The sequence below is a fragment of the Nerophis ophidion genome, linkage group LG17 (genome assembly GCF_033978795.1).
Source record: "Nerophis ophidion isolate RoL-2023_Sa linkage group LG17, RoL_Noph_v1.0, whole genome shotgun sequence".
In the NCBI taxonomy this organism is placed as follows: domain Eukaryota; kingdom Metazoa; phylum Chordata; class Actinopteri; order Syngnathiformes; family Syngnathidae; genus Nerophis; species Nerophis ophidion.
The window spans coordinates 9557918-9579175 of NC_084627.1; the positions used below are offsets into that span (position 1 = coordinate 9557918).

A 21258-nucleotide genomic window follows, 5' to 3' on the forward strand; every position below is an offset into this window, starting at 1 on the left:
AAATTGCAATTTTAAATTTCCCGCGAAATCCAAGCTATAAGTAGTCTGCTTTAATCGCATAATTACACAGTATTCTGGACATTTGTGTTGCTGAATCTTTTGCAATTTGTTCAATTAATAATGGAGAAGTCAAAATAGAAAGATGGAGGTGGGAAGCGGTGTATTGCAGCTGCCTTTAGCCACACAAACACAGCCAGTGTTTCCTTTGTTTGAAATTCCCAAAGGTGAAGCTTTACTATGGAACAGAGCAGTCAAGCGAACATAGATCCCGACCACATGTCCACCGGCAGGTTTCGGTGAGAAAATTGTGGTAGAGGTGGCAGAGAGGACACAGGTTTGGTGGCCATGGATGAAGTGCTGGCCGTCCAGAGTCGGGACCCGGGATGGACCGCTCACCTGTGCATCGGTTGAGGACATCTCTGTACTGCTGACCAGTTTCCGCTTGGGATGGTTTCCTGCTGGCTGTACTACGGACGGGACTCTCGCTACTATATTGGATCCACTATGGACTGGACTCTCACCGTTATGTTAGATCCACTATGGACTGGACTTTCACAATATCATGTTAGACCCGCTCGACATCCATTGCTTTCAGTCACCCCTAGAGAGGGCGGGGGAGCGGTCCTCTCCAGGGTTTCCATAGTCAATCACCGACGTCCCACTGGGGTGAGTTTTTCCTTGCCCTTATGTGGGCTCTGTACTTCGGATGTCGTGGCTTGTACAGCCCTTTGAGACACTTGTGATTTAGGGCTATATAAATAAACATTGATTGATTGATTGATAATATGTTGGCTCTTACCATAGTTATGAGCGGAGATGGCGTCCTCCTGCAGCAGCTGCGGACTGTTACTTCCTCCCACCGGAGACTCAGCGGTCACTACACCCGTGGCCACACCCCTCCGACTTTCAGGTAACATATAATCTCACTAAAACACTAGTAACACAATAGGCAGATAAGTGATTTTCCAGAATTATCCTAGTAAATGTGTCTAATAACATCTGAATGGCTCTCACTGCCCTCGCTTTTTTTTTTTTGTAGTCCTTCACTCTCAATATCCTCATCCACAAATCTTTCATCCTCGCTCAAATTAATGGGGAACTCGTCGCTTTCTCGGTCCGAATTGCTCTAGCTGCTGGTGGCTATGATTGTAAACAATGTTCAGATGTGAGGAGCTCCACAACCTGTGACGTCAAGCGCACATTGTCTGCTACTTCCGGTAAAGGCAAGGCCCTAACCCTAACCCTAACCCTAACCCTTTTTTTTTTTTTTTTCTGCTTTTTTCTTTTTTTTTTTTTTTTTTTTTTTTTTTTTTTTCTGCTTTGAGTGTTTCAGAGTTGGACATGTGTTTTACTGAGGTGGCTAACTATGATGCGTGCAGTTTATCAAAGCAACAAACAAACAATCGGAAAATCCCCGTTACTGAGGTGGCTAACCATGATGTGTGCAGTTTATCAAAGCAACAATCAAACAATCGGAAAATTCCTGTCGTATCAATTCCTAGATATGGTCGTAACTATACTAAATGCACTGGGCATAATAAACACAACATTATTAATATTGCTACTACGGATAATTTGATCAAAAACTCCCTAAAACAGCCCACTACCTATAATATAGGTTTTTTAAACATAAGATCATTGTCTCCTAAAACGTTGTTAGTTAATGATATTATCAGAGACAACAATCTTAACGTCATCAGTCTCAGCGAAACCTGGCTTAAACCAAACGACTTTTTTGGGCTAAATGAGGCATGTCCTCCTAACTTTACACATGCGCATATTGCCCGTCCGCTCAAAAGGGGTGGGGGGGTTGCACTAATATACAACGAAAACTTTAACCTTAGTCCTAACATAAATAATAAATATAAATCGTTTGAGGTGCTTACTATGAGGTCTGTCACACCGCTGCCTCTACACCTGGCTGTTATCTACCGCCCCCCAGGGCCCTATTCGGACTTTATTAATGAATTCTCAGAGTTCGTTGCTGATCTAGTGACACACGCCGATAATATAATCATAATGGGGGACTTTAATATCCATATGAATACCCCATCGGACCCACCGTGCGTAGCGCTCCAGACTGTAATTGATAGCTGTGGTCTCACACAAATAATAAATGAACCCACGCATCGCAACGGTAATACGATAGACCTAGTGCTTGTCAGGGGCATCAACGTTTCCAAAGTTACGATACTCCCGTATACTAAAGTATTGTCTGATCATTACCTTATAAAATTCGAGGTTCAGACGCATGTTCGTCAAACTAATAATAATAATAACTGCTATAGCAGCCGCAACATTAATACAGCCACAACGACAACTCTTGCTGACCTACTGCCCTCGGTAATGGCACCATTCCCAAAGTATGTGGGCTCTATTGATAACCTCACTAACAACTTTAACGACGCCCTGCGCGAAACCATTGATAACATAGCACCGCTAAAGTTAAAAAAGGCTCCAAAAAAGCGCACCCCATGGTTTACAGAAGACACTAGAGCTCAGAAATTATTATGTAGAAAGCTGGAACGCAAATGGCGCACGACTAAACTTGAGGTGCACCATCAAGCATGGAGTGATGGTTTAATAACTTATAAACGCATGCTTACCTTAGCTAAAGCTAAATATTACTCAAATCTCATCCACCGTAATAAAAACGATCCTAAATTTTTGTTTAGTACGGTAGCATCGCTAACCCAACAAGGGACTCCTTCCAGTAGCTCAACCCACTCAGCTGATGACTTTATGCAATTCTTTAGTAAGAAAATTGAAGTCATTAGAAAGGAGATTAAAGACAATGCGTCCCAGCTACAACGGGGTTCTATTAACACTGACACGATTGTATATACGGCGGATACTGCCCTCCAAAATACTTTCTCTCGTTTTGAGGAAATAACATTAGAGGAATTGTTACAACGTGTAAATGGAATAAAACAGACAACATGTTTACTTGACCCTCTTCCTGGGAAACTGATCAAGGAACTCTTTGTATTATTAGGTCCATCAGTGCTAAATATTATAAACTTATCACTCTCCTCGGGCACTGTTCCCCTAGCATTCAAAAAAGCGGTTATTCATCCTCTTCTTAAAAGACCTAACCTCGATCCTGACCTCATGGTAAACTACCGACCGGTGTCTCACCTTCCCTTTATTTCAAAAATCCTTGAAAAAATTGTTGCGGAGCAGTTAAATGAACACTTAGCGTCTAACAATCTATGTGAAACCTTTCAATCCGGTTTCAGGGCAAATCACTCCACGGAGACAGCCCTCGCAAAAATGACTAATGATCTATTGCTAACGATGGATTCTGATGCGTCATCTATGTTGCTGCTCCTCGATCTTAGCGCTGCTTTCGATACCGTCGATCATAATATTTTATTAGAACGTATCAAAACACGAATTGGTATGTCAGACTTAGCCCTGTCTTGGTTTAACTCTTATCTTACTGATAGGATGCAGTGTGTCTCCCATAACAATGTGACCTCGGACTACGTTAAGGTAACGTGTGGAGTTCCCCAGGGTTCGGTCCTTGGCCCTGCACTCTTCAGCATCTACATGCTGCCGCTAGGTGACATCATACGCAAATACGGTATTAGCTTTCACTGTTATGCTGATGACACCCAACTCTACATGCCCCTAAAGCTGACCAACACGCCGGATTGTAGTCAGCTGGAGGCGTGTCTTAATGAAATTAAACAATGGATGTCCGCTAACTTTTTGCAACTCAACGCCAAAAAAACGGAAATGCTGATTATCGGTCCTGCTAGACACCGAACTCTATTTAATAATACAACTCTAACATTTGACAACCAAACAATTAAACAAGGCGACACGGTAAAGAATCTGGGTGTTATCTTCGACCCAACTCTCTCCTTTGAGGCACACATTAAAAGCGTTACTAAAACGGCCTTCTTTCATCTCCGTAATATCGCTAAAATTCGCTCCATTCTGTCCACTAAAGATGCTGAGATCATTATCCATGCGTTTGTTACGTCTCGCCTCGACTACTGTAACGTATTATTTTCGGGTCTCCCCATGTCTAGCATTAAAAGATTACAGTTGGTACAAAATGCGGCTGCTAGACTTTTGACAAGAACAAGAAAGTTTGATCACATTACGCCTGTACTGGCTCACCTGCACTGGCTTCCTGTGCACTTAAGATGTGACTTTAAGGTTTTACTACTTACGTATAAAATACTACACGGTCTAGCTCCATCTTATCTTGCCGATTGTATTGTACCATATGTCCCGGCAAGAAATCTGCGTTCAAAGGACTCCGGCTTATTAGTGATTCCCAAAGCCCAAAAAAAGTCTGCGGGCTATAGAGCATTTTCCGTTCGGGCTCCAGTACTCTGGAATGCCCTCCCGGTAAAAGTTCGAGATGCCACCTCAGTAGAAGCATTTAAGTCTCACCTTAAAACTCATTTGTATACTCTAGCCTTTAAATAGACTCCCTTTTTAGACCAGTTGATCTGCCGTTTCTTTTCTTTTTCTTCTATGTCCCACTCTCCCGTGTGGAGGGGGTCCGGTCCGATCCGGTGGCCATGTACTGCTCGCCTGTGTATCGGCTGGGGACATCTCTGCGCTGCTGGTCCGCCTACGCTTGGGATGGTTTCCTGCTGGCTCCGCTGTGAACGGGACTCTCGCTGCTGTGTCTTGGATCCTCTTTGGACTGGACTCTCGCGACTGTGTTGGATCCATTGTGGATTGAACTTTCACAGTATCATGTTAGACCCGCTCGACATCCATTGCTTTCCTCCTCTCTAAGGTTCTCATAGTCATCATTGTCACCGACGTCCCACTGGGTGTGAGTTTTCCTACCGAGGATGTCGTGGTGGTTTGTGCAGCCCTTTGAGACACTAGTGATTTAGGGCTATATAAGTAAACATTGATTGATTGATTGATTAGCGACCAAAAGTTGCGAACTTTATTGTCGATGTTCTCTACTAAATTTTTTCAGCAAAAATATGGCAATATCGCAAATTGATCAAGTATGACACATAGAATGGACCTGCTATCCCCGTTTAAATAAGAACATCTCATTTCAGTAGGCCTTTAATATTGCTCTTATTAAGTATCCATGAATAAAAATAACTATATCCATCCATCCCTCCTTTTTTCTACCGCAACTATATATTTCATGTAATTAAAAAAAATCGTATTTTTATCTTTTTCATGTTCATTTTAAAGTTCAAGTGTGGCTTATTTGGATTTTTTTTACTTACATTTTTTTGATCGATCGCCATCATAGTGCTTGTTCAAATCAGCCAAAAATACTTTTTAATTAAAAAGACAACATGGTTGCAAACAAAAATAGTAAAGTACTAACTTAAAAAAAAAAAGACTTTTTGAATAAAAATAGACAAGATTTGATAAAATAAACTTTAATTTTTTTTTTTATCAAAAGTTGATCATGACAGCAAGAAGATGATCACACGATAATATTATAATAATAATAATAATAAAAACAATAGAAAGAAGAATGCAGAGAAATGGAAGAGATGCAAAAGTTGTGCTAAAAAGAGGTGAGATATAAAATATTGCACTTTTAGTAGGAAGTTTCTCAAATTCTTGTGTAAACATTTTCACTTTGGATGTTCAACTTTTTTTTTTTAAATATTCAGCGGTGAGTAGACAACAGGCGACTTGTGGTTCTTTCAGTTGGTCGTTTGTGCTTTAGCACACACGCGCGCACACACTCGCACACACACACACATACATTCATACAGTTTAAGTGCATCGGGTGATGTCATCATTGTTTTTCTTTGTAGTCCAGGACACACAGCTACTACAACGTGCATGTGCAGTCGTTTAGTTGTCCCGTCCTCGCCATCTGTTACCATTAATCGAGCCGTCATCCAATCCTGGGTCATCAAGTGGTGTTTGGGGCGCGGGGTCTGCATTTTTTTCCAGAAGAGACTGGTGCTGATGTTGGATTGCGTGGTAAGTTATCTTCGCCCAGCTGACAGTGTCTCTTCCCTCCTCAGCGGGACGGGCATGTTTCCAGTGTGGTGGCCTCCTGGACGCAGCACGCCCCAGCCGGGTCAGGATACGGGTCTACCTGAGGGAGGTACCAAAAAAAAAAAAAGGGATGCAAAAAAGTTCTGCTGACGTTTGAATCGAGTGCAGTTCTTTGGAAATCTCATTTGTGATTTCATGTAGATCAGGGGTGCCCATTACGTCGATCGCGAGCTACCAGTCGACCGCGGGGGGGGTGTCAGTCGATCTCCAGCCAGGCTTTTAAAAAAATAGACCTAAAAATGAGTGATCATCAATCTTCACCAAGACGTCACTTAAATGACATTCACGGTACCGGAGGGTCTTGTGAGATGACGCTGGCTGCTGCAAGATCATTATTATGAAAATATGACCGAGAGGAAGGCGAGAAACACTTTTTATTTCAACAGACTCTCGCGCCGTACCTTCCGTCAAAACTCTAAAGGCCGACTGCACATTTCCTATCTTCACAATAAAAGCCCTGCTTCATGCTGCCTGCGCTAACTAAATACAGAGTCTCGGAAAACTGGCGTGCACAAGCGATCCCTCAGAAAGCTGGCGTGCACATCACTTGTGCACGCCAGCTTTCCGAGACTCTTATTTTGTTAGCGCAGGCAGCATGAAGCAGGGCTTTTATTGTGAAGATAGGAAATGTGCAGTCGGCCTTTAGAGTTTTGACGGAAGGGACGGTGCGAAAGTCTGTTGAAATAAAAAGTGTTTCTCGCCTTCCTCTCTGTCATTTTTTCATAATAATGAACTGGCAGCAGCCAGCGTCATCTCACAAGACCCTCGGGTGCCGTGAATGTCAATCAAGCAAGCTACGGAATTTGCCGCCAATGTTTTTCTTGTAAAGTGTATGGAAGCTGGATGAATTAGATCCCAAAAACCAACCACTTTCACGTGGTATTGTACAGAAAGGACAACTTTTTTTTCTCCTCCATTTGAAAATGTGGGCGTTATCATCATTACTGTCTGATTCCAATCAATGCAAGTCATCAGAATCAGGTAATACACCAACTTATATTCTTGTCTTTGTGAAAGAAAGACATCTATATGTGTTACACATGCTTGTATTATCATTAAACACATTTAACTTGTTTACAAAAATGTCTCTTTCATAAATAAATAAATATAAATGATATATATAAATGAGGTAGATCCGCTCGAGTTGGTCAATTGAAAAGTAGCTCGCCTGCAGAAAAAGTGTGGGCACCCCTGCTGTAGACGCTAACACCAGCAATAATAGCACAATTCCAGTAATACTAAACGTGTCGCAGTAATGACTGCATGTTCGTTAAGTCGTGTCCTAACGACTGCATAAAGGCGAGAGTACGCCGTGCAAACCTCACGTCCCACTGCCTTGAGAGCAGTGCTAGACTATGAGCTGCCAAGCCACCCGAGCTGGACTACATTTCAATGGCACCTTCTATCTGAAGTATTGCAGTAATGGTCTTTGTTCCATGTTGGAGCATCTTTATGTTTTATGCTCTTTTCTACTTCCTCATGCCACTAAAATAAAAATAAAAAGTTTTGTTTTACTTCAAAGGTTAAAAGGCATGAACGCCAATATTTGTGCCAACAGTACTGTTACTACAACTTGGACATTAACTACTGCTATAACTAATACTAAAATAGCTAACTTACAACTACCAACAACTGTAACAATAAACTACGATGACTATAACTAGTATAGGCGGTATAGCTCGGTTGGTAGAACAGCCGTGTCAGCAACCAGAGGGTTGCATGTTCAATTCCCGCTTCTGCCATTCTAGTCACTGCTGTTGTGTCCTTGGGCAAGACACTTCACCCTTGCTCCTGATGGGTGCCGGTTAGCGCTTTGCATGGCAGCTCCCTCCATCAGTGTGTAAATGTGGAAATAGTGTCAAAGCGCTTTGAGTACCTTGAAGGTAGAAAAGCGCTACTGTCACTTTTAAACCACTACTATAATTATATCTTTAAATTACTATTATTAGAACTTGAACATCATTAAACTACCACTACTATACTGCTTTTTTATTTTAACTTCAAACTACCACTACTATAACTAAATTCAAACTACTATAACCTTAACATTAAACTACTATGACTACAACTACTACTACTTTGACTTGAAAATTAAACTACCACTACTTGAATTTGAACTTCAAACCACTACTACCACAACTTCAAACTACTACTACTTTGACATTAAATGATAAAAAACCTTAAACTATTACTACTGTACAGTACCTTTAACAATAACTTACTACTACTTTAATATTATACTACTTTTACTATGACTGACTACGACTTACAATTAAACTAGTATAATTAAACTACTGCTAATATGACCGGGGGCGCCAAAAAGGGGGGGGGGGTAAAGGAGACGGATTGTAGGGGCCCATGATGGGGGGGGGGGGCCCAGAGAGGCCCCTAATGATGAAATTATGTGTTGGGGGCCCTGTAAAGATTATTTTCATGGGGCCCAAAATCCCTAACGGCACCCCTGACTATGACTAACATTAAATTACTACTAATACTGTAACTTTAACACTAAACTACCACTATAACAACAATAAACTACGATAACTTTTTTAACATTGAAGTACTACTATGAGATACCACTTCTTCTACCATTACTACTGTAACTTTAACATTAAAAACTAGTACTATAACTTACTACTACTTCACATCAATCATAAGCACAGCAATCATCATACTGCTACTGTAACTTCAACATTAAACTACTACTACTATAACAACATTAAACTAGTACTACTATGAGATACTACTACTGCTACTACTTTAACATTAAACTGCTAACCACTACTAGTGTAACATTTAACACAAAAAACTACTACTATAACTTACTACTTAACATCAACTACTACTAATGTAACTTCGATATTAAATTACTACTACTATACCAACAATAAACTACTATAACTTTAACATTGAACTAGTACAACTATGAGATACTACTACTACTTTAACATCAAATTGCTAACTACTACTACTGTAACTTCAACATTATAAACTACTGCAACCATAACAACGATAAACTACTATAACTTTAACATTGAACAAGTACTACTATGAGATACCACTTCTACTACCATTACTACTGTAACTTTAACATTAAAAACTAGTACTATAACATACTACTACTACTACTTCACTTCAACTGCAATGACTGTAACTTTAATATTGAACTGAACTGAACTGAATGATATTTATATAGCACATTTTCTCTAGAGACTCAAAGCGCTTTACATAGTGAAACCCAATATCTAAGTTACATTTAAACCAGTGTGGGTGTGGCACTGGGAGCAGGTGGGTAAAGTGTCTTGCCCAAGGACACAACGGCAGTGACTAGGTTGGCGGAAGCGGGAATCGAACCTGCAACCCTCAAGTTGCTGGCACGGCCGCTCTACCAACCGAGCTATACCGCCCACATTAAACTGCTAACTACTATGACTGTAACTTTAACATAAAAAACTACTAATATAACCTACTACTACTACTACTTCACATCAATCATAATCACAGCAATCATCATACTGCTACTGTAACTTCAACATTAAACTACTACTATATTACTACTATAACAACAATAAACTTTAACATTGAACTAGTACTACTACGAGATACTACTACTGCTACTACTTTAACATTAAACTGCTAACCACTACTAGTGTAACATTTAACACAAAAAACTACTACTATAACTCACTACTTAATGTCACATACTACTACTGTAACTTCGATATTAAACTACTACTACTACTATAACAATAATAAACTATAACTTTAACATTGAACTAGTACAACTATGAGATCCTACTACTACTTTAACATTAAATTGCTGACTACTACTACTGTAACTTCAACATTATACTACTGCAACTATAACAACAATAAACTACTATAACTTTAACATTGAACAAGTACTACTACGAGATACTACTACTACTTTAACATTAAACTGCTAAATACTACCACTGTAACTTTAACATAAAAAACTACTACTATAACTTACTACTACTTCACATCAACTACTACAACTGTAAATTCTACAGTAAACTACTACTACTACTATAACAACAATAAACGACTATAATTTTAACATTGAACTAGTACTACTAGGAGATATAACTACCACTTTAACATTAAATTGCTAACTACTACTACTGTAACTTCAACATTAAACTACAAACCCTGTTTCCATATGAGTTGGGAAATTGTGTTAGATGTAAATATAAACAGAATACAATGATTTGCGACTCCTTTTCAAGCCATATTCAGTTGAATATGCTACAAAGACAACATATTTGATGTTCAAACTGATTAAAACATTTTTTTTTTTGCAAATAATTATTAACTCTAGAATTTGATGCCAGCAACACGTAACAAAGAAGTTGGGAAAGGTGGCAATGAATACTGATAAAGTTGAGGAATGCTCATCAAACACTAATATGGAACATCCCACAGGTGTGCAGACTAATTGGGAACAGGTGGGTGCCATGATTGGGTATAAAAGCAGCTTGCATGAAATACTAAGTCATTCACAAACAAGGATGGGCTGAGGGTCACCACTTTGTATGCAAATTGTGGAACAGTTTTAGAACAACATTTCTCAACGTGCTATTGCAAGGAATTTAGGGATTTTCAATCAATGATTATTTATATAGCCCTAAATCATTCGTGTCTCAAAGGGCTGCACAAACCACAACGACATCCTACGGTCCGTAAAATCATCAAAAAGCTCAGAGAATCTGGAGAAATCACTGCACGTAAGCGATGATATTACGGACTTTTGATCCCTCAGGCGGTACTGCATCAAAAACCAACATCGGTGTGTAAAGGATATCACCACGTGGGCTCAGGAAAACTTCATAAAACCACTGTTAGTAACTACAGTTAGTCGCGACATCTGTAAGTGCAAGTTAAAACTCTACTATGCAAAGCAAAACCCATTTATCAACAATATCCTGAAACGTGGTCTGACGAGTCCACATTTCAAGTTATATTTGGAAACAGAGGATGTGGTGTCCTCCAGAACCAAGAGGAAAATAACCATTCAAATTGTTATAAGCGCAAAATTCAAAAGCCAGCATGTGTGATGGTATGGGGGTGTATTAGTGCCCAAGGTTATGGGTAACTTACACATTTGTGAAGGCACCATTAATGCTGAAAGGTCCATACAGGTTTTGGAGCAACATATGTTGTGATCCAAGCAACATTATCATGGACGCCCCTGCTTATTTCAGCAAGACAAGTTTTACAACAGCGTGGCTTCATAAAAAAAAAGACTGCGGGTACTTTCCTGGCCCGCCTGCAGTCCAGACCTGTCTCCCATGGAAAATGTGTGGAGCATTATGAAGCGTAAAATACGACAGTGGAGACCCCGGACTGTTGAACGACTGAAGCTCTACATAATAATAATAATAATAATAATAATGGATTAGATTTATATCGCGCTAAATGGGAAATAATTTCTCTTTCAAAGCTTCAACAACTAGTTTCCTCAGTTCCCAAACGTTTATTGAGTGTTGTTAAAAGAAAAGGTGATGTAACACAGTGGTGAACATGCCCTTTCCCAACTACTTTGACACGTGTTGCAGCCATAAAATTCAAGTCAATTATTATTTGCAAAAAAAAAATAAAGTTTATGAGTTTGAACATCAAATATGTTGTCTTTGTAGTGCATTCAACTGAATATGGGTTGAAAAGGATTTGCAAATCATTGTATTCTGTTTATATTTACATCTAACACAATTTCCCAACTCATATGGAAACGGGGTTTGTACTACTACAACAACAATAAACTACTATAACTTTAACATTGAACTAGTACTACCATGAGACACTACTACTACTTTAACATTAAATTGCTAACTACTACAACTGCAACTTCAACATAGAAAACTACTACTACTATAACAACAATAAACTACTATAACTTCAACATTGTACTAGTACTACTTTGAGATATTACTACAACTTTAACATTTAACTGCTAACTACTACGACTGCAACTTCAACATAGAAAACTACTACTACTATAACAACAATAAACTACTATAACTTCAACATTGTACTAGTGCTACTTTGAGATATTACTACAACTTTAACATTAAACTGCTAACTACTACGACTGCAACTTTAACATAGAAAACTACTACTATAACTTACTACTACTTCACATCAACTACTACTACTGTAACTTCAACATTAAACTACTACTACTATAACAACGATAAACTACTATAACTTTAACATTGAACTAGTACTACTATGAGATACTAGTACTACTTTAACATTAAATTGCTAACTACTACGACTGCAACTTCAACATAGAAAACTACTACTACTATAACAACAATAAACTACTATAACTTCAACATTGAACTAGTACTACTTTGAGATATTACTACAACTTTAACATTAAACTGCTAACTACTACGACTGCAACTTTAACATAAAAAACTACTACTTTAACTTACTTCACATCAACTACTACTACTGTAACTTCAACATTAAACTACTACTACTATAACAACAAACTACTACAACTTTAACATTGAACTATCAATCAATCAATCAATGTTTATTTATATAGCCCTACATCACCAGTGTCTCAAAGGGCTGCACAAACCACAACGACATCCTCAGTAGAGCCCAGTAGTACTACTATGAGATACTACTACTACTACTTTAACATTAAACTGCTAACTACTACTACTGTAACTTCAACATTAAACTACTACTACTACAACAATAAACGACTATAATTTTAACATTGAACTATAGTACTACTATGAGACATTACCACTACTTTAACATTAAACTGCTAACTACTAGTACTACTGTAACTTCAACATTTAACTACCATTACTATAACAACAATAAACTACTATAACTTTAACGTTGATCAAGAACTACTATGAGATACTAGTACTACTTTAACATTAAATTGCTAACTACTATGACTGCAACTTCAACATAGAAAACTACTACTACTATAACAATAAACTACTATAACTTCAACATTGTACTAGGACTACTTTGAGATATTACTACAACTTTAACATTAAACTGCTAACTACTACGAGTGCAACTTTAACATAAAAAACTACTACTATAACTTACTACTACTTCACATCAACTACTACTACTGTAACATCAACATTAAACTACTACTACTATAACAACAAAGTACTATAACTTTAACATTGAACTATCAATCAATCAATCAATGTTTATTTATATAGCCCTACATCACCAGTGTCTCAAAGGGCTGCACAAACCACAACGACATCCTCAGTAGAGCCCAGTAGTACTACTATGAGATACTACTACTACTACTTTAACATTAAACTGCTAACTACTACTAGTGTAACTTCAACATTAAACTACTACTACTACTACTACAACAATAAACTACTATAATTTTAACATTGAACTATAGTACTACTATGAGATATTACCACTACTTTAACATTAAACTGCTAACTACTACTACTGTAACTTCAACATTTAACTACCATTACTTTAACAACAATAAACTACTATATCTTTAACATTGAACTAGTACTACTATGAGATACTACTACTACTTTAACATTAAATTGCTAACTACTACGACTGTAACTTTAACATAAAAAACTACTACTATAACTTACTACTACTTCACATCAACTAGTACTACTGTAACTTCAACATTAAACTACTACTACTATAACAACGATAAACTACTATATCTTTAACATTGAACTAGTACTACTATGAGATACTACTACTACTTTAACATTAAATTGCTAACTACTACGACTGCAACTTTAACATAAAAAACTACTACTATAACTTACTTCACATCAACTACTACTACTGTAACGTCAACATTAAACTACTACTATAACAACAATAAACTACTATAACTTTAACATTGAACAATCAATCAATCAATGTTTATTTATATAGCCCTACATCACCAGTGTCTCAAAGGGCTGCACAAACCACAAGGACATTGTCGGTAGAGCCCAGTAGTACTACTATGAGATACTACTACTACTACTTTAACATTAAACTGCTAACTACTACTAGTGATACTTAGTACTACTACTCCACATGAACTACTATTACTGTAACTTTAAACTACACACCACTACTACTACTACTTAACATTAAACTTCACCTTTACTATTACTCTAGTAATAGGAGTAACTATTGCAGGACTATGCAAATATCCCGGCGGTAAGAGGAGTGATGTCACATGACAGGAAGTACCTCAGAGTAGAGTGGGGGGGGCAGGTATCTGAACTCGCTGATGTAAGTGAGCAAGGAGGTGGCCTCGTGTACGTGATGGTGCTCGCCGCCGCCGCCGCGCAGGCAGTGGCGCCGGTGCGCCTCGGAGAAGGCCAAGTCGTTGTAGCTCGGGGGCGCTGGACACACAAGCGGCCAATTAGAGAGGAGGGCGGCGACGCGACAAGAGGCGGGCGCCACTTACCTTCGGGACGCACGGCGACTCCCACCCAGCTGGACGTGCTGCTGACGCTGGACGTGCGAGAGCTGGCGGCGTGCAGCGGGATGGTCCCGATCACCAGCGGCAAGGACAGGGACAGGTTGAGACCGCCCGGGACGTCCACGTACACCTGGGCGGCACACAGGCGGCGCTCTCAGTCGGGGGAAGCGTGAAAGGAGGAGGAAATGTCCGACTCACCACCAGGGCGTACTCGACTCGGATGATGGGGCAGTCCAGGATGGACGGGGACACGGGGGGGATCTTCAGCAGCTTGCCCTCCCAGCTTTGACTCTTTCCCTGCGCCAAGGGCTCGCCGCGCAGGTTGGACACCAGCTGCTGGATCTCTTTGCCCTTGCCCTTGGCGAAGAAGGTCTGCGTCTGGTAGAGCGCCGCCTTGGGGACCACCACCCGCGACGAGAAGTTCTCCACCTCGGCGAAGATTTGGATGGAGTCGCCTTGGAGAAAGGGGAGAAGAGATCAGTCTGTCTGACTGAGGGAGAGAGAGGACGTGAGTGAGCGGGGTGAGGGGGGACGAGGGTCGCCGTGCGGCGCGCGAGGGGGGGGGGGGGGGGCGGAGCTCACCTGGCGTGTAGCCTTTACGGGCGATCTTGGCGCTCAGCGAGATGGGACCCGAGGCGCAGAACCAGCAGCACAGCGTCTTCTCCTTGCTACCCGCCTGAGGAGCCTGACGACGGTTACCACGGTGACCATGCAGCGACCACACCCGTTACTGCAATGATGGGAGGGGGGGCGGGGGAGGCGGGGCCTACCAGCAGCAGCGGCGTGTTGATGTCGATGTGCTCGAAGACGATGAACTCCTTCTTGGTCTTCACCGGGAGCATCCAAGGACGCTGCAGCTGGGCTTTGACCCAGTACCTCACGCTGCCGTGCTTGCCCTCGAACGACGTCGCCAACGCCCTGGCGAGCACAAGCCGGCGCGCGTTTACGCCGCGTCCGCACGTAACTTGGTCAAGCGTGCGTGTACTCACATCTGCGGCAGGTGGAAGCTGAAGGCGAACTCGTGCAGGCCGGCGCGAAGCAGCGTCGAGGCGTCGTCCACGCCATCGTCCACGGCGTCCTCGTCTGGCAACACAAAGTCACGTGACCTGTCAATCAGTCTGGCAACGTAGTCATGTGATGTGTCAATCACTCGTTTCATTTGATTTACCGTATTTCCTTCAATTGCCGCAGGGCAGTATGCGCCTGCCTTGAATTACTGCCGGGTCAAACTCGCTTCCCAAAATAATTAGCGCATGCTTAGTGACACTTCCCCTGTCATCATTTTCAAAATGGAGGAGGCTGATTTCAATCATTTGAAATCGCATAAAGGGAAGAAGTTTAAGAGCTATTCAGTAGGATTTAAGGTCCAAACTTACATCACACTCAAATTTTTACGGCATGCCTTTGGTAACTGCCGGAGTGAGAAGAGGTGTTAAAATAATTAGCGCATGCTTACTTTTACCGCATGCCTTTGGTAAGCGCAATAGTGAGAAGAGGTGTTAAATCAATTAGCGCATGCTTACTTTTACCGCATGCCTTTGGTAAGCGCCGGAGTGAGAAGAGGTGTTAAAATAATTAGCGCATGCTTATTTTACTGCATGCCTTTGGTAACTGCCGGAGTGAGAAGAGGTGTTAAAATAATTAGCGCATGCTTACTTTTACTGCATGCCTTTGGTAACTGCCAGAGCGAGAAGAGGTTTTAAAATAATTAGCGCATGCTTAGTGACACTTCCCCTGTCATCATTTTCAAAATGGAGGAGGCTGATTTCAATCATTTCAAATCGCATAAAGGGGAGAAGATTAAGAGCTATTCAGTAGGATTTAAGGTCCAAACTTACATCACACTCAAATTTTTACTGCATGCCTTTGGTAACTGCCGGCGTGAGAAGAGGTGTTAAATTAATTAGCGCATGCTTACTTTTACCGCATGCCTTTGGTAAGCGCAGGAGTGAGAAGAGGTTTTAAAATAATTAGCGCATGCTTATTTTACTGCATGCCTTTGGTAAGTGCCGGAGTGAGAAGAGGTGTTAAAATAATTAGCGCATGCTTACTTTTACCGCATGCCTTTGGTAAGCGCAGGAGTGAGAAGAGGTTTTAAAATAATTAGCGCATGCTTACTTTTACCGCATGCCTTTGGTAACTGCCGGAGTGAGAAGAGGTGTTAAAATAATTAGCGCATGCTTACTTTTACTGCATGCCTTTGGTAAGCGCAGGAGTGAGAAGAGGTGTTAAAATAATTAGCGCATGCTTATTTTACCGCATGCCTTTGGTAAGCGCAGGAGTGAGAAGAGGTTTTAACATAATTAGCGCATGCTTACTTTTACCGCATGCCTTTGGTAAGCGCAGGAGTGAGAAGAGGTTTTAAAATAATTAGCGCATGCTTACTTTTACTGCATGCCTTTGGTAACTGCCGGAGTGAAAAGAGGTGTTAAAATAATTAGCGCATGCTTACTTTTACCGCATGCCTTTGGTAAGCGCAGGAGTGAGAAGAGGTTTTAAAATAATTAGCGCATGCTTACTTTTACCGCATGCCTTTGGTAAGCGCAGGAGTGAGAAGAGGTTTTAAATTTAATTAGTACCCGGCGGCAATTCAAGGAAATACGGTACTTACAAATAATATTCATCAGAAAAAAATACTATGCCTAAATAAATAGTAATAAATGTGAAGTGAATTATATTTATATAGCGCTTTTTCTCTAGTGACTCAAAGCGCTTTACAGAGTGAGACCCAATATCTAAGTTACATTTAAAGCAGTGTGGGTGGCACTGGGAGCAGGTGGGTCAAGTGTCTTGCCCAAGGACACAACGGCAGTGACTAGGATGGCAGAAGCGGGAATTGAACTTGCAACCCTCAAGTTGCTGGCACGGCCACTCTACCAACCGAGCTAAACCGCCCCACATATACAGTATTAGGTATATAGTACTTCTAAAAGTATGAGTATATAGTTAAAATATTGAAAAAGTGTACATGATCAAGTATATAAATATGAAAATAGTAAAACAGTAGCAACAGGAAGTCGAGGGTGTCACGCGCCTCGTTGCGCTGTCAAAAACAGCCTCTGCGCGTGCGCGTGTGCGCGCCCGCCAGCCAAGTCGCCGGCATCGAGCAGCGCAGACCGGTCAGAACCAGCCTGAGCAGCCTCCTCCCGGCCGGATGACTCGGCCGCTCATTGGAGGAGAGCCACATAGCGGGCGAGAACTCCCGCCGCGATTGGTGCGCGGCCGCCTTTAGTCCCGCCCACCTCCCTCTACATCCATGCGGGCGCGCTCGGAAGGGCGTGCACTCGTTGACCAAAAAAAAAAAAAAAAAAAAGTTGACGTCACGTGATGACAGCCAAACATTTTTTATATATAAAAGCAACAAACATGAGACTTTCCCAATAAAAGTCTGCTTGTGTATGAAAAAGAGGCAATTGTTCTATTTTGTTATCTTTGCTGGCCAGAGGATGCTGAGTGACGTCACCGTCGTGATGGTGCTGATGATAACTACTTTAAAAAAAACAAGCATGACGTCACACACATTTTCCTCGGAACCCCCAGAACAAACAGCCTAGTCAGCAAAACGAGGGAGTGGACTTGATGAGAGACACTAACACGAACCATCGTGTCCTTCGTGGCCTTTAATAAACACACACACATGCACACGCGCACACGCACTCCCCCTGCAGTGTGTGTGTGTGTGTGTGTGTGTGTGTGTGTGTGAACAGGTTTGAACCGCTTCTAGCAAACAAAAGGGAGTTGTCTTCTTCCCTTCATCTCATCACTTCTCTTGTTGGTGTTCTTTAAAAAGTCCAAACACCTCAGCCTGAGCGGTTCCGACCATTTTGTGGCTTATCTCCAAAGTGTGTGCAACTTTGCTGAAAGTGTCCGTGACCATGAGGTCCAGGTGTCTCACCTCTGTCCTCGCCGATGAGACAGTCCCGGTGCTGCAGGTACTCCACCTCCTCGGTGTAGTTCTGCGTGTAGGCGGTGTTGGCTCCGGCGTTCCGGGACTCGGTCCAGCGGACCTTGGCGACCCCCCGCGCGGTCACGTCCAGACTCCTGACGCGGACATCCCCGGTGACGTCCACCAGAACCCGCCCCGACACCATCTCCCCCCCGGAGAAGACTGGCAGGTTGCTGTCGTTCAGGGTGTCGAAGCACACGGCCAGAGCCCGAACTTTACCCAGAACCATGACGGCGGCGGTGGAAGGTGATGGGAGAAGTCCTCGGAGGGCAAGAGCACCCGCCCCAGAGGGCCTAAGTCCCGGTGGCCCTCGCGGAGCCGGCCCGGCGTCGGTGCTGGCTCATCTGGTTGGACCCTCTCAGCTGATAACGGCTCGGTTCGGCTCGCCTCCACTCGGCTTGTGCGTGCGAGAGTGCTCGCGTGAAAGCGCAGGGCGCGCTCTTAAAAAGCGGCGTGCACGCGCCTAAAAAAAAAAAAAAAACCCACTCGGCTTGTGCGCGCACTTTGAGCGTGTGCGCGCGAGCCGCTCGCACGAGAAGCACGGGCCCTCTCTTCCACGCGCACGCACCGCGCGCACCAGCGCGAGTAATCATAACAGAGGGGACGCGATTGTGACGTCACTCACTAAAGGCGCCCACGAATTCGTCGTGGTGGCGCCGCTCAAAGGCGAGCCGGAAGTGGACACTTCATTAGGCACACACGACTTTGCAGTGACAAATGATTAGGAACAGCTGTTATAAAAACGTACCCTGAACTTATCAGACATTTCTGGGTCTTAAACCATAAAATTGCACATTTAATCAACTATGATGTATTCTATTTAAATCATCGTGTGTTGTTTTGCTGCTGTTGACTTTTTCTGCCACTAAGAGGCGCCCTATCACTAATAACAACATAAGCACTATTATTTATTTATTTATGAATTGATATATATATATACATATATATATACATATCTATATATGTATATATACATGCATATGTATATATATATATAGATATGTATATATACATATATATGTATCTATATTAGGGATGCACCGATTAATCGGTAACCGAATATATTCGGCCGAATATGGCTAAAAAAGCCACATTCGGCCTTCGGTGAGTTAAGAACAAGGCCGAATAGTGGCGTGTGACGCAATTTTTTGACGCGGTGACGCAATCAACCAACGTGCAGTGACGCGGTGACGTTGGGATATGTTGTGTACCTGTATAAGTGTATGAGGTTACAAGCACACACTTAATTGAGATTTACTTGAGCCTTCTGTTTACATTATTAGCATATCTACTGTGGCTAAGCAGACTTTTGCTAAAAGGACAATAATTTATTTGTTGTTTGTTTATCCACTTTAATGCACTGTACTTTTTTTGGAATGCATGTTTTGTTTGAAGGCCTAATATACATGAAAAACTGTGCTTTTTTTTGAAAAGCAAAGGCTACTGGAATATTTAAAAACATGTCAATATTCAATAAAAAATTACTTTATTTGAAAAACATGTCTAAATATTTATTCTAAGCTATTTATGCAATATAAAAAAAATTGTGAAAAACTGCATTCATTATTCGGTATTCGGTATTCGGCCAAGCGTTTAAGTTTTATTCGGCTTCGGCCACAAATTTTCATTTCGGTGCATCCTTAAATAAAAACATATCTATATATGTATATATATGTAGGTGTGGGCAAAATCACAAGACTACTTCATCTGTACAGAACTGTTTCATGAGGGGTTCCCTCAATCATCAGGAGATTTTAATGGAAGCATTCACATACAATGGTTTATATAGAGCACAGAGTGGGTGGGTACAGGCAGGCGTAGGGGCGTGGTGATTGGCTCATGTGTTACCTAGGAGGTGTTTCCGTCTGTGGCGGCATGTTGAAATGATTTCACTGCGCTTGTTGAGGGATGATAGATCTGGATGATATATAATAAACAGTTTCTCTTTTAAGCATAGGTTGCATCTTTTATTACCACTGTTGTAAGGTGTGCTGGATGCAAGAATTTGCCATGTTATTGAATATTCAACATTATTGTCTTTGAGGTTCCAAATGTGTTTGCTGAGTTCTGTAGAATTCTGCAAAGTCTGGTTTCTAAAGGAGGCGTTGTGATTATTCCATCTTGTTTTGAACGCTCCTTCGGTTAATCCTACGTACGTGTCGGATGTGTTAATGTCCTTGCGTGTTACCTTTGCTTGGTAAACGACTGATGCCTGTAAGCACCTTCCGTTGAGAGGGCAATCAGGTTTCTTGCGACAGTTACATTCATTATTGGTTTCAGAGTCGTTTAGTCTGGGGGTAGGCAGTCCTTATATAAACCATTGTATGTGAATGCTTCCATTAAAATCTCCTGATGATTGAGGTTCCCTCATGAAACACTTCTGTAGAGATGAAGTAGTCTTGTGATTTTTTTCCCACACCTACATATTGCGCTCTACCACGGTATCGAGCACTATTCTCTGGATAATCCAATCAAGACATATGTATATATATGTATATATACATGCATCTGTATATATGTACATATGTATATATATATACATATTTATGTATGTATATACATATGTGTATATATGTATATATACAGATATATTTGTGTATATATGTATGTGTATGGGCTTCACGGTGGCAGAGGGGTTAGTGCGTCTCCCTCACAATACGAAGGTCCTGCAGTCCTGGGTTCAAGTCCAGGCTCGGGATCTTTCTGTGTGGAGTTTGCATGTTCTCCCCGTGAATGCGTGGGTTCCCTCCGAGTACTCCGGCTTCCTCCCACTTCCAAAGACATGCACCTGGGGATAGGTTGATTGGCAACACTA

The 21258-nt window shown here is 41.4% G+C and overlaps 1 protein-coding gene across 1 annotated transcript; it reads right to left on the minus strand.

Annotated features, from left to right (window-relative positions):
* Nucleotides 1-5365: 5365 nt before the first annotated feature.
* Nucleotides 5366-18945, minus strand: LOC133535988 (arrestin domain-containing protein 3-like). Its single transcript, XM_061876110.1, has 8 exons — nucleotides 18393-18945; nucleotides 15487-15580; nucleotides 15268-15415; nucleotides 15080-15182; nucleotides 14696-14952; nucleotides 14483-14627; nucleotides 14263-14417; nucleotides 5366-6058 (listed from the first exon to the last, which is right to left on the minus strand). The coding sequence occupies exons 1-8, from the start codon at nucleotides 18670-18672 to the stop codon at nucleotides 5981-5983; spliced, it is 1260 nt and encodes a 419-aa protein (XP_061732094.1). The 5' UTR covers nucleotides 18673-18945; the 3' UTR covers nucleotides 5366-5980.
* Between the last annotated feature and the right edge of the window lie 2313 nt (nucleotides 18946-21258).

What these genes read in the sequence shown, in the direction of transcription:
- LOC133535988 (XM_061876110.1), bottom strand. Translation starts at nt 18,672, where the DNA reads ATGGTTCTGGGTAAAGTTCGGGCTCTGGCCGTGTGCTTCGACACCCTG. An exon ending in TCTCATCGGCGAGGACAGAG is followed by an intron (nt 15,581 to 18,392) that starts GTGAGACACCTG and finishes TTGTGTTGCCAG; the next exon opens with ACGAGGACGCCGTGGACGAT. An exon ending in CCCCCCCACTCTACTCTGAG is followed by an intron (nt 6,059 to 14,262) that starts GTACTTCCTGTC and finishes TACCTCCCTCAG; the next exon opens with GTAGACCCGTATCCTGACCC.